Source organism: Sinocyclocheilus rhinocerous, unplaced genomic scaffold (genome assembly GCF_001515625.1).
Source record: "Sinocyclocheilus rhinocerous isolate Xijiao unplaced genomic scaffold, SAMN03320098_v1.1 scaffold1519, whole genome shotgun sequence".
NCBI classification, from domain to species: Eukaryota; Metazoa; Chordata; class Actinopteri; order Cypriniformes; family Cyprinidae; genus Sinocyclocheilus; species Sinocyclocheilus rhinocerous.
The window spans coordinates 130,477-144,050 of NW_015633251.1; the positions used below are offsets into that span (position 1 = coordinate 130,477).

A 13,574-nucleotide genomic window follows, 5' to 3' on the forward strand; every position below is an offset into this window, starting at 1 on the left:
TCCGACTGTTGTTTAAATGATTCCCTTCGATAGGGATCTGAAATGTAAAATATTGTACATTTGGACAAAAATACCATTTATATGATGAATATATTTGTTAAATAAATTAATGACAAATGGTCTATTATTTGTTTTCTCCTTTGTTTAGCAGAAACATGGTCTAGATTGAGATTTATTGAGATTGATCTAGAGAGATTCTAAAACCCGTCCCAAAATGGAAGCAAAATATTTCCTAGTTTGATGATGACTCATTGCAAAAACCATAAAAGTCACCCAAACAAACAAAATTCCTAACTCCTTCAAAATCATGCAAAGCAGATTAAAGAGTCAATCATATTTTCAGTTGTTTTATGAGGCTGGCATACAATGAAATTTAAAACCACTCAACAGTTCTACACATATTTAAACTATATTTTAATTTGTGGAGCCAGACTAACATCAAAGGTTTCTTGCTCAGCACACATGGTAATGGTAGATAATTTCTTACAGAAATAAATCCCAGTAAATGTAGCAGGCAAAAGAACAGGCAGTCTTTGAGTGTGGTGGTGAAAGTGCGTTTAACCTGTCATCTATCATCTGTCCGGAGTGTATTTCCACAGCTGTTGCTTATTGCTCTGAAATAACCCACTTAGATGCTCTTGGCGCCGGACCTCGAGGAGACCAGCATCTACTAAACCGTCTCTTGTGAGCAGTTCAAAAAAGCGAGCGAAATTAAAGATTGGACTTAGACCTGAAATTACCTTGAATGATTTGACTGGAATGCTCTTATTGAAGGGATGAGATGACAGCGAGCACGCCGTGAGTTTGGAGGACCTGCAGCACATTACAGACCAGAGGTTACAGCTCATGTGTACAGCATCGAGAGCAATCTGGTGCATAGCCTATCACTGATGAATTCTGCATCCATTCATTGCTGATAACCTCAACAAATCTAGTTAAAATGCCAGTATTAACCTATAATATTATATTATTAGTATTATAAGAATAAATGCAATTATTGAAGCTGGGTCACATGTTGGCTTGGTGCTTCAAACACTTGTAATCATTCTAGAGATGAGCACTGAAACTGAAGCAAACATGCGATTTTCAGGAAAAACGCATCTATGAAATATCAGAATTGATATAGTTTATGTGTGAAAAATGGCGAGGGCTGAAAAGATAGTGCTGGGACTGGAGTCAGTACTCGGTAATTAATAAAAGCTCTAATGACAATAAGCTGAGGATCACACGGGTGAGTGCGCCGGCTGAAAGCCCACAAAAGATCTGAAGGGAATCTGTCTCTTCTGTTCAGAAGAGGTCACTCTCTCGCTCTCTCTTCACGCCCCGGGCTAAAGGAGACAAAAGTCACTTGTTTTTATCATCCAAACTATCACAACGGGACGTTTGCGAAGAGAATCGGGCTTCATTTCACTGGCGCCACGTCTGTCTTTCTCTCTTCATTCAAAGCAGAGAAGCGAGCTCAGACCTTTAGACGCATGCAGAGGCGCGTTTGACTGGTAATATAGCCTATAAAACCAATCTAAACGAACCTAAATTAGGGTTAAACATTAAAATAATGAAACCATAAATTAAACTTTTAAATAATAAATTAACCGCACAGTTGGCGTTGTTATTTACGTTCACTTGAAAGAAATTAAACATGCACGTAATCGGTGCAAATGCTCACAGATTATGTATATTATGGTATATATCGGTTGTTCTTTCCGGTTTATAGAAGGTTAGGGATTTTTCAACGTTCCCATGACATTTCAAACTTCATAATGTGTCGGTACTGGTGCTTACTTTACTTGCTTATATTGAAAATATATATTTTCTTTACGTCCTGTTAACTCCGAATTTGGCATTTCTGAAAATATTTCTGAAGCACCGTCTGTTTAAAAGAGAGAGAGAGAGAAAGAAATATTTGAAGACCCAATATTAATAGTCCATTTCCCTGGAATATATTACGTCAACTAATTGCAAAAATATTTTCCATTCACTGGAATGACACACATTGGAGGAAAAAGCAATAACGTCTGGAAGAAGTGTCTGTCCATCAAATGCGGCATCGAAAACAACAGTTATTTTGGTTTCAAGTTCGCATCTGCATTAAAAGCTAAGATGTCGGCTGTGGGTTTGATTTTGTCATAAGTTATAGCGCCCCCTAACGGTTCATGCAACTAAACTATTTGCAGGATATTTACTCAACATTTAACGGCAAACCGTTTGTTTATAATAATAGAAAACCATCGCTTTAAACGTTTTTTAAACATAGGCCTACAGTTTCAGTGAGTTATTTGACACGTTGACATAGGCCCTACATTGAAAACTGAGACCTTGAGAAAAATACATAAAGTTCTGGCATCTGCTGAAATGAAAGATCAGTTTATATAGACATGCACTGTAAAACCCAACTGGAAAATAATAGGCCTATAATATTAACAACATACAGATTAACCCAACCACACAACTGTATCAGTAATACGAGAATTCAGATTCCAGATTTTCAAATATTTTCCCATCCCAACAAACCATACATCAATGGAAGGCTTGTTTATTCATGTATAACAAAAAAATGGACCCTTATGACTGGTTTTGTGTTCCAGGGTCACATATGCTGCTGGCTGTCCTTTCAGCACAGAATAAAAATAAATAAACATTATTACTATTAATTTTAAAAAATTTTGAACACATTCTAAATGAAGCTGCATTTTTACGTCCGAATTCATGCTTAAAGTTTCATGGACAAAAATAATGCATATAAAAATGTAAATGTAAAACAACAACAATACAATTATAATGAATCAATGCTGCCGAATCACTCCAGCAGCTCAGAATGATGCGGAACTTTTGAGTCACAAACAAAACCAAACTCCATCGTAATTACAGACTGAAATTAATGTTTTAGAGATTACTGGTGTTATTTTGAAGAACTGTTTTCTTATTAACTAATGAGATGGCTATAAAAAAACAATGGAACAAAAACATGGAAATTTGCCTGAAACGCTGGTAAAAACAGCGATTATAACACTTAGGCCACTGCTGTAAATAAAGCATTTTCTGGCTTGTTTTAAAAGCGTTTCATTTAGCAAACCACAACATGTTTTCTGGCTGTGTTTTATGACGCGTCGCTCGCTCGAATGCCTCGCAGCGGTATAACGCGCGGAAGTATTCACCCCCTGCTGTTTAACAGCGTGTTTTCTGGCTGAATCAGAAGTCGATTACACTCATATCAACGTATCAGCACTCGAGCTTTCGCATTTGTTTAAACATTAAACTGTGCTTCTTTACACTTCTGTAGGCTAAATGGGTTTACGGTGTGATATTCAAGGCTCGTTCGGTTTATTCTAGATGCAGGGCAGTTTTGTCTGATACCTAATTCTCGAGCGTCTGATTGGCGGTCAATCGTTCATCAGAGGGAAACAAATCGCTCTAAATGATTCCAAAGATCCTCTGTGTTGTTATTATTGGGATTTATTTAAAGCTGGAACGGTTTAAAAACTTCTCGTTTAAAAATGTGCAGAATTTATCACTTGTTTAAAACCACTTGTGATCCGTTTTTAGATTGCTCATAAATTTCAAGTCAAGTCACCGTTATTTATACAGCGCTTTTTACATGCCGATTGTGTCAAAGCAGCTTTACAGTATTAAACAGGGAAACAGTGTGCCGTTCTCCTAAAAGATCTGCTTCTCAGCCATCACGAAGCAGCAGCAGTGAAATAAATATTGAATAACTTCAGTAATGTGCATCTTCTCTCGTCACAGAAACAGCACTTCATTTCTATCAAGTGCGTCATCATCCGTCACGTGAATTTAAATGTTCTTCAGTGCAATGTTCAGCGCCTTAAATGTTCGGAAACGCAAACTGAATACAGTTGATGTCAGAGGAAAACACTTTTGATCAATCTAGCATGAATCCCAGTCAGAACCGCAGCGCTCGCTCGCCAGAGGACGCCGTTACACCGCGAGCATCTCGACACGCTTCTGCTCCGGTCTCAGCCGTTCTCTCCTACAGCGGAACTCATCTGAAACCAGCCTTCGGACACTAACTGAGAATGACACACAAAAAAGCAATGCAAAGGCTTTGGCGTCATTCAGAGTCAAATCAACCAAAATTCAAAAACTTCCCCGGCTCTAATTTGATTTTGCTGATTTTTTTCTGAAGAAAGACAGATGTGAAAGCCAAAATATTAAATGTCATAGATGAATATTTACTGAGTAACCCATTATTTCGTACAGGGGAACCAAACCACACAGGGCCTTAAAAATGAAGATGCCAAAAGGGAAGTTCATTAAGACCCAATATCTAAAAGAGCATTAAGATGCATTACATGCATGCAAACTTTGGAGAACAAAAAGAAAGAAAAAACTTAGTGTCACTTCCCCATTTTTGAATGGTCACCATTGGCACATAATGCAACTAAAATAGCTAGTCAGTAGATTTTACTAACAGAGCTACCAATCTGTGTAATGTTACATCCCCTTTTTATCGAGGGGTGATGGGGGAGTAACATACACTATTAAAGAGGAACGAAAACGTATCAGTAAACGTAAAACCCGAGTGAGAGAGAGTTGGCTCTATCTGCAATCCCAGCACTCACACAGGATTTTATTTACAAAGTAGTCTTCATCCAGACTACCTGCCAGAAGGGAATCTAGTTAACCTCCGAGAAAAATAGATACACAAACAACAGAAATCTTACTTGACTTCCTAACTAGCAAAAACTGGAGAAAATGAGGACAAAAGAAAGTGGCACCCACTCCCTACTGCTGCAGCACTCAAAACAAACCAGCATACGACTCGAAGCGGTGCACTGCAGCCAGAACACATGTAGGTTTGGCTTTAAATCGAAGCTTAACACAAAGCTGCACACTACAGCCACGACACCAATAGTAAGCTTAAGACACAGCAACACACTCACGCTCTTGGGAGAAGCAACCTCTCACTGATGCACGCTCTTGATCTTAAATACTGTTCCTCTTGACATTCACGAGGAGCAGCTGGTGGATCCAATCACCTAGATTAGGACAGAACACAACAGAAAACTACAACTCCCAGCAGGCCGTGGGATCCACTGGCAGCACATCATGAATGACATGCACTATGATAATAAAATACAAATTCATACCTCCAGAAATAACATTATGATGCTGCCATCTTTCTGAGGTCATTTTTACCCCCCTGTAATTTGGCTCTGAAACTCTGAAGTGTATGCGTGTGTGTGTGTGAGTGTGTGTGTGAGTGTATGCGTGTGTGTGTGTGTCTGTGTGTGAGTGTGTGAGTGTGTGTGTGTGAGTGTGTGCGTGTGTGCGTGTGTGCGTGTGTGCGTGTGTGCGTGTGTGCGTGTGTGCGTGTGTGCGTGTGTGCGTGTGTGCGTGTGTGCGTGTGTGCGTGTGTGCGTGTGTGCGTGTGTGCGTGTGTGCGTGTGTGCGTGTGTGCGTGTGTGCGTGTGTGCGTGTGTGCGTGTGTGCGTGTGTGCGTGTGTGCGTGTGTGCGTGTGTGCGTGTGTGCGTGTGTGCGTGTGTGCGTGTGTGCGTGTGTGCGTGTGTGCGTGTGTGCGTGTGTGCGTGTGTGCGTGTGTGCGTGTGTGCGTGTGTGCGTGTGTGCGTGTGTGCGTGTGTGCGTGTGTGCGTGTGTGCGTGTGTGCGTGTGTGCGTGTGTGCGTGTGTGCGTGTGTGCGTGTGTGCGTGTGTGCGTGTGTGCGTGTGTGCGTGTGTGCGTGTGTGCGTGTGTGCGTGTGTGCGTGTGTGCGTGTGTGCGTGTGTGCGTGTGTGCGTGTGTGCGTGTGTGCGTGTGTGCGTGTGTGCGTGTGTGCGTGTGTGCGTGTGTGCGTGTGTGCGTGTGTGCGTGTGTGCGTGTGTGCGTGTGTGCGTGTGTGCGTGTGTGCGTGTGTGCGTGTGTGCGTGTGTGCGTGTGTGCGTGTGTGCGTGTGTGCGTGTGTGCGTGTGTGCGTGTGTGCGTGTGTGCGTGTGTGCGTGTGTGCGTGTGTGCGTGTGTGCGTGTGTGCGTGTGTGCGTGTGTGCGTGTGTGCGTGTGTGCGTGTGTGCGTGTGTGCGTGTGTGCGTGTGTGCGTGTGTGCGTGTGTGCGTGTGTGCGTGTGTGCGTGTGTGCGTGTGTGCGTGTGTGCGTGTGTGCGTGTGTGCGTGTGTGCGTGTGTGCGTGTGTGCGTGTGTGCGTGTGTGCGTGTGTGCGTGTGTGCGTGTGTGCGTGTGTGCGTGTGTGCGTGTGTGCGTGTGTGCGTGTGTGCGTGTGTGCGTGTGTGCGTGTGTGCGTGTGTGCGTGTGTGCGTGTGTGCGTGTGTGCGTGTGTGCGTGTGTGCGTGTGTGCGTGTGTGCGTGTGTGCGTGTGTGCGTGTGTGCGTGTGTGCGTGTGTGCGTGTGTGCGTGTGTGCGTGTGTGCGTGTGTGCGTGTGTGCGTGTGTGCGTGTGTGCGTGTGTGCGTGTGTGCGTGTGTGCGTGTGTGCGTGTGTGCGTGTGTGCGTGTGTGCGTGTGTGCGTGTGTGCGTGTGTGCGTGTGTGCGTGTGTGCGTGTGTGCGTGTGTGCGTGTGTGCGTGTGTGCGTGTGTGCGTGTGTGCGTGTGTGCGTGTGTGCGTGTGTGCGTGTGTGCGTGTGTGCGTGTGTGCGTGTGTGCGTGTGTGCGTGTGTGCGTGTGTGCGTGTGTGCGTGTGTGCGTGTGTGCGTGTGTGCGTGTGTGCGTGTGTGCGTGTGTGCGTGTGTGCGTGTGTGCGTGTGTGCGTGTGTGCGTGTGTGCGTGTGTGCGTGTGTGCGTGTGTGCGTGTGTGCGTGTGTGCGTGTGTGCGTGTGTGCGTGTGTGCGTGTGTGCGTGTGTGCGTGTGTGCGTGTGTGCGTGTGTGCGTGTGTGCGTGTGTGCGTGTGTGCGTGTGTGCGTGTGTGCGTGTGTGCGTGTGTGCGTGTGTGCGTGTGTGCGTGTGTGCGTGTGTGCGTGTGTGCGTGTGTGCGTGTGTGCGTGTGTGCGTGTGTGCGTGTGTGCGTGTGTGCGTGTGTGCGTGTGTGCGTGTGTGCGTGTGTGCGTGTGTGCGTGTGTGCGTGTGTGCGTGTGTGCGTGTGTGCGTGTGTGCGTGTGTGCGTGTGTGCGTGTGTGCGTGTGTGCGTGTGTGCGTGTGTGCGTGTGTGCGTGTGTGCGTGTGTGCGTGTGTGCGTGTGTGCGTGTGTGCGTGTGTGCGTGTGTGCGTGTGTGCGTGTGTGCGTGTGTGCGTGTGTGCGTGTGTGCGTGTGTGCGTGTGTGCGTGTGTGCGTGTGTGCGTGTGTGCGTGTGTGCGTGTGTGCGTGTGTGCGTGTGTGCGTGTGTGCGTGTGTGCGTGTGTGCGTGTGTGCGTGTGTGCGTGTGTGCGTGTGTGCGTGTGTGCGTGTGTGCGTGTGTGCGTGTGTGCGTGTGTGCGTGTGTGCGTGTGTGCGTGTGTGCGTGTGTGCGTGTGTGCGTGTGTGCGTGTGTGCGTGTGTGCGTGTGTGCGTGTGTGCGTGTGTGCGTGTGTGCGTGTGTGCGTGTGTGCGTGTGTGCGTGTGTGCGTGTGTGCGTGTGTGCGTGTGTGCGTGTGTGCGTGTGTGCGTGTGTGCGTGTGTGCGTGTGTGCGTGTGTGCGTGTGTGCGTGTGTGCGTGTGTGCGTGTGTGCGTGTGTGCGTGTGTGCGTGTGTGCGTGTGTGCGTGTGTGCGTGTGTGCGTGTGTGCGTGTGTGCGTGTGTGCGTGTGTGCGTGTGTGCGTGTGTGCGTGTGTGCGTGTGTGCGTGTGTGCGTGTGTGCGTGTGTGCGTGTGTGCGTGTGTGCGTGTGTGCGTGTGTGCGTGTGTGCGTGTGTGCGTGTGTGCGTGTGTGCGTGTGTGCGTGTGTGCGTGTGTGCGTGTGTGCGTGTGTGCGTGTGTGCGTGTGTGCGTGTGTGCGTGTGTGCGTGTGTGCGTGTGTGCGTGTGTGCGTGTGTGCGTGTGTGCGTGTGTGCGTGTGTGCGTGTGTGCGTGTGTGCGTGTGTGCGTGTGTGCGTGTGTGCGTGTGTGCGTGTGTGCGTGTGTGCGTGTGTGCGTGTGTGCGTGTGTGCGTGTGTGCGTGTGTGCGTGTGTGCGTGTGTGCGTGTGTGCGTGTGTGCGTGTGTGCGTGTGTGCGTGTGTGCGTGTGTGCGTGTGTGCGTGTGTGCGTGTGTGCGTGTGTGCGTGTGTGCGTGTGTGCGTGTGTGCGTGTGTGCGTGTGTGCGTGTGTGCGTGTGTGCGTGTGTGCGTGTGTGCGTGTGTGCGTGTGTGCGTGTGTGCGTGTGTGCGTGTGTGCGTGTGTGCGTGTGTGCGTGTGTGCGTGTGTGCGTGTGTGCGTGTGTGCGTGTGTGCGTGTGTGCGTGTGTGCGTGTGTGCGTGTGTGCGTGTGTGCGTGTGTGCGTGTGTGCGTGTGTGCGTGTGTGCGTGTGTGCGTGTGTGCGTGTGTGCGTGTGTGCGTGTGTGCGTGTGTGCGTGTGTGCGTGTGTGCGTGTGTGCGTGTGTGCGTGTGTGCGTGTGTGCGTGTGTGCGTGTGTGCGTGTGTGCGTGTGTGCGTGTGTGCGTGTGTGCGTGTGTGCGTGTGTGCGTGTGTGCGTGTGTGCGTGTGTGCGTGTGTGCGTGTGTGCGTGTGTGCGTGTGTGCGTGTGTGCGTGTGTGCGTGTGTGCGTGTGTGCGTGTGTGCGTGTGTGCGTGTGTGCGTGTGTGCGTGTGTGCGTGTGTGCGTGTGTGCGTGTGTGCGTGTGTGCGTGTGTGCGTGTGTGCGTGTGTGCGTGTGTGCGTGTGTGCGTGTGTGCGTGTGTGCGTGTGTGCGTGTGTGCGTGTGTGCGTGTGTGCGTGTGTGCGTGTGTGCGTGTGTGCGTGTGTGCGTGTGTGCGTGTGTGCGTGTGTGCGTGTGTGCGTGTGTGCGTGTGTGCGTGTGTGCGTGTGTGCGTGTGTGCGTGTGTGCGTGTGTGCGTGTGTGCGTGTGTGCGTGTGTGCGTGTGTGCGTGTGTGCGTGTGTGCGTGTGTGCGTGTGTGCGTGTGTGCGTGTGTGCGTGTGTGCGTGTGTGCGTGTGTGCGTGTGTGCGTGTGTGCGTGTGTGCGTGTGTGCGTGTGTGCGTGTGTGCGTGTGTGCGTGTGTGCGTGTGTGCGTGTGTGCGTGTGTGCGTGTGTGCGTGTGTGCGTGTGTGCGTGTGTGCGTGTGTGCGTGTGTGCGTGTGTGCGTGTGTGCGTGTGTGCGTGTGTGCGTGTGTGCGTGTGTGCGTGTGTGCGTGTGTGCGTGTGTGCGTGTGTGCGTGTGTGCGTGTGTGCGTGTGTGCGTGTGTGCGTGTGTGCGTGTGTGCGTGTGTGCGTGTGTGCGTGTGTGCGTGTGTGCGTGTGTGCGTGTGTGCGTGTGTGCGTGTGTGCGTGTGTGCGTGTGTGCGTGTGTGCGTGTGTGCGTGTGTGCGTGTGTGCGTGTGTGCGTGTGTGCGTGTGTGCGTGTGTGCGTGTGTGCGTGTGTGCGTGTGTGCGTGTGTGCGTGTGTGCGTGTGTGCGTGTGTGCGTGTGTGCGTGTGTGCGTGTGTGCGTGTGTGCGTGTGTGCGTGTGTGCGTGTGTGCGTGTGTGCGTGTGTGCGTGTGTGCGTGTGTGCGTGTGTGCGTGTGTGCGTGTGTGCGTGTGTGCGTGTGTGCGTGTGTGCGTGTGTGCGTGTGTGCGTGTGTGCGTGTGTGCGTGTGTGCGTGTGTGCGTGTGTGCGTGTGTGCGTGTGTGCGTGTGTGCGTGTGTGCGTGTGTGCGTGTGTGCGTGTGTGCGTGTGTGCGTGTGTGCGTGTGTGCGTGTGTGCGTGTGTGCGTGTGTGCGTGTGTGCGTGTGTGCGTGTGTGCGTGTGTGCGTGTGTGCGTGTGTGCGTGTGTGCGTGTGTGCGTGTGTGTGAGTGAGTGAGTGTGTGTGTGTGTGTGTGTGTGTGTGAGAGTGAAAGCTAAACTGGCTGCTGTTTTTATAGGAGTAAGAAATTGTGCCAGTATGGGATACAGGTTATAAAACAGTCACTGTTAGTGTTTTACCTGTGCTTTGTCTCAGGTTCTGCATGACATAAAAACATCAGGACTCTATTCAGATGCTGAGTAATCCTTCTCGCAGCTCGAAGCAGCACAACGTGAAACAACACAGATTCACTCACCATTAGTCTAGCCTTTAACCAACCCGCCGATGAGAATCACATACTGCATGTTCCGGAAACAGTCACCTGAACCGTAAATCATGTGACCGCTCATGCCACAGATGTCGTTAGATATTTAATTGATCTTATTATACTTCTGACCATTACATGCCAATTTACAAAGAAAAACTATTTCCATTTTCCTTTCAAATTCTTTAACCTGTTGTTCATGTAATGGATGAAAAATGCTGAATTAAAATATTTTAACATACTCTTGGTATTTATTTTTGTATGCACATGCAATGTATTGAAATCAGCACATGCCCTGCTCAAATGCAGTGTTTCTGGTTATCACTGTAAAAGTTCTCTGACAAAACCTCAGCTAATGTGGTGACATTACTCAGCCTACTGGTGTCTCATTTATATGCATACTTTTCCTGTCAAACTACCTCCTTTGATTATTTTACAATAACTGGTTTGTTATTATTCTGTCCCCATCAAAGTGCACTGATCACTCACCGGCTCATCATCACTTTCTCTGGTTGTTCATCCTGTAACTTGCTCTTTATGTGCTGGTTATTTAGGCTGCGCATTCTGCTAACCTTCTATTCACATTTTTCTCTTCAGCTGTAACTCCCGAGTGCCAGTGAGCTCAGGAAGAGAACCGGTCATTTGTTCCATCTTCTCAGGAAACAGGACAAGGTTGCCAAATGTTCCAGGCATTGTTTCCAGATCTGCATGCTCAGTCAAACCTGGAGCTCTCGGTACAATGCCTGCCATGAAAATAAAGCCAAATCTCTGTGTGAAGGACGGCTGATTCATATCTCTCTCATGAGTCCGTTCTGTAACTGATTTAACGAGTCGCTCCACACGCAGACACAGACCAATGTGAATCCACTGCCAAACCGAGCCGAGAAGGAGCTCATGCTTGTCTCCAGGCACATACATACACACACACACACAGATACACATTAAAAGGGAACCTCACCTAGAACTGGGCATTACCAGCCAAAACCAGTTCTTTCAAAAACACCATGTTCAGCACAACACTCATACACTCTCTCTCTCTCTCTCTCTCTCTCTCTCTCTCTGGCTGTAAGTGTGCTTGTTTAACATGTTTGTGTGTAATATTAGGGAAAGCATTGGTGCTGTTTGTGTGTTTATCTCAGGCGTCCTCTATCAGATGTTCCAGCCGGTCCTCTGAGTATCTCGGACTGATGTTTCCTGTTTCCAGAGCCTCACAGTCATCTGTGAAAAACACCAGATCCTACACAGAGAACACACACACAATGCATCTCTCGCAGTGACACAGATGCAGAAAGCAGAGGCTTGTTTGCGCTCTGAGGGCGTCTCATACCCGATAGCAGGCGCGGGTGATGATGGAATAGAGGGTCTGGACGCGGCGCTTCAGGAGCCGAATGCGTGGCCTCTCTCTGCAGTACTCAGTGGGCAGGTTCTCAGTCACATACAGGAAATCACGCAGCTTGGACGTGATGCAGGAGTTCTGCAAAACACCAGAGAATCTCACCGACCCCGAGGATGCAGTGTTCCCCGATCATAGATGTGTTGAGTGATCCATCAGCCAAATATCACACAGTCCCACACACACACACACACCACACACACACACACACTCACACACACACACACACACTTGCACACTCACACACACACACAACACACACACACACACACACACACTCCCACACACACACACACACACTCACACACACACACCACACACACCACACTCACACACACACACACATTACAGATCAAATTGTAGTTAGTAATGTCATCTAGGCTACTTATTTTAGGTAATGCATTCTGATTACTTTGATTACTTTTTTTTTTATTTAACTTGCTTTAAACTTACCATCAAACGTAACACATTGACATAAAAAAAGTAAAGAGAAAGAAAATATATTCAATTTTTTTTATATCAACATCATAAAATGCATTAAACATTACACTAAACTGGGGTTTCCTAAACTGGGTTTGTGAGTTGATAAAAAGTGAATAATTATGAATAATTTACTGCCACTGTGTGACTAATGTGTAATCATGTAACTGTAATCTAATTATGAGCATTTTAAAATGTAATATACTCTAATTACAAGTACATCATTTTTGGAATCTGATTATGTAAGCCAGAGTACATGTGATCAGTAACTACCCACACTGCCTGTCCTCAGCAGATATAACCCGTGCAGGTTATTAAATAATAATAATATAAGGTTAGTTAATCATTCTCACAGCTGGCAGAAATGCTCACTCACGTGCACGTCTACAAACATCTTCGGCAGAAACTCGGCGCATGTTTTCTGCAAGAGTTAAAGTTTCAAGTTTATACAGGACCATAACATAATCATACCCCAGACAGCACACGCACGTCTGCAAGAGGTCTGTTAAAGATCGCTTGATCTGGAAAGCATCTGCTAGACGTCTCTCAGATTTCAGTTTTACATACTTTCTAAATCATAAACATCTTAAAGACATCTAATAGACGTCTATTTGACATCTGATAGGAAACATACAATAGATGTATTGCAGATGAGCAAACACTCTAATAAAGCTGTAACAGGGACAGGTACCCGCATAAACTCTCTTACCGTGCGACTATACCGCTGTATTCTGTCCAGATTGCTGGTGATTTCTCTGCTGAGCTGCAGAGCGCGCGAGTAACAGGTCGGCGGCGCACAGCTCGTGAAGCAGATCAGAGCCAGCAGCAGAACGCAGAAAGCTCCGAGTCTCTGTGCGCTCATGTCTGCTCTGCGCGATGACGACCACCAGCTCTGCCTATAAGCCCGCGGTGACGTCACGCTCAACACAAGCCTGGACGCGTGTCTGCAGTGTATATGAATGTGTATAAAAGCTGTGATTGTAATATTATGTGTGTTATACATTCGGCTATTAAAAATATGATCAGAGAATGTTCCTATTAAGTTAAGAAAACGTTGTTTCTGAATGTTCTCTGAAAACGTTTTCTTGTTTCATTGTATCATTTTGCAACCATTATGGGAACGTTACTTTTGAATGTTCTCTTCTGAACGTTCTAAAACAAGTAACACAATAAAACGTAACATCCACCAACAAACAGTGCTAACGATAACATTATTAAAGACCAGGTAACTTTAAACAAGCGTTTAACCTCGTAACTTCGAGAGAAGCTCGCCAGAACGTTAACCAGAGTTCCGAGGAGAAGTTAGCCGGGTGTTATAACTCTACACAGGCTCGTGAGTTATCAGTTATGTATTCAGCACGGGATGTGTAGAAAACAAGCTCAATCTGGCAATGCTTTGCGTATTTCTGTGAGTTTGAAGAGCAAATGTCTCCCTCTCGCGGTCATACAGTGTGAAAAAAACTATAGAAACCTTCACAGAAATTCTAATGGTTTTCACTACAAATACCACTACAAACATCACAAACCATCAACTTTTAACCATTAAAACCATTGAAAATGGTCTTCTGTAGTGTGTTTACTGTTTTGGGACATATTCCATT

General features: G+C 47.4%; 1 protein-coding gene across 1 annotated transcript; it reads right to left on the minus strand.

Annotated features, from left to right (window-relative positions):
* Positions 1-11,225: 11,225 nt before the first annotated feature.
* LOC107744001 (cytokine-like protein 1) lies at positions 11,226-12,841 on the minus strand. The gene is made up of 4 exons (XM_016557461.1): positions 12,683-12,841; positions 12,350-12,394; positions 11,428-11,574; positions 11,226-11,337 (listed from the first exon to the last, which is right to left on the minus strand). The coding sequence occupies exons 1-4, from the start codon at positions 12,833-12,835 to the stop codon at positions 11,236-11,238; spliced, it is 447 nt and encodes a 148-aa protein (XP_016412947.1). The 5' UTR covers positions 12,836-12,841; the 3' UTR covers positions 11,226-11,235.
* Between the last annotated feature and the right edge of the window lie 733 nt (positions 12,842-13,574).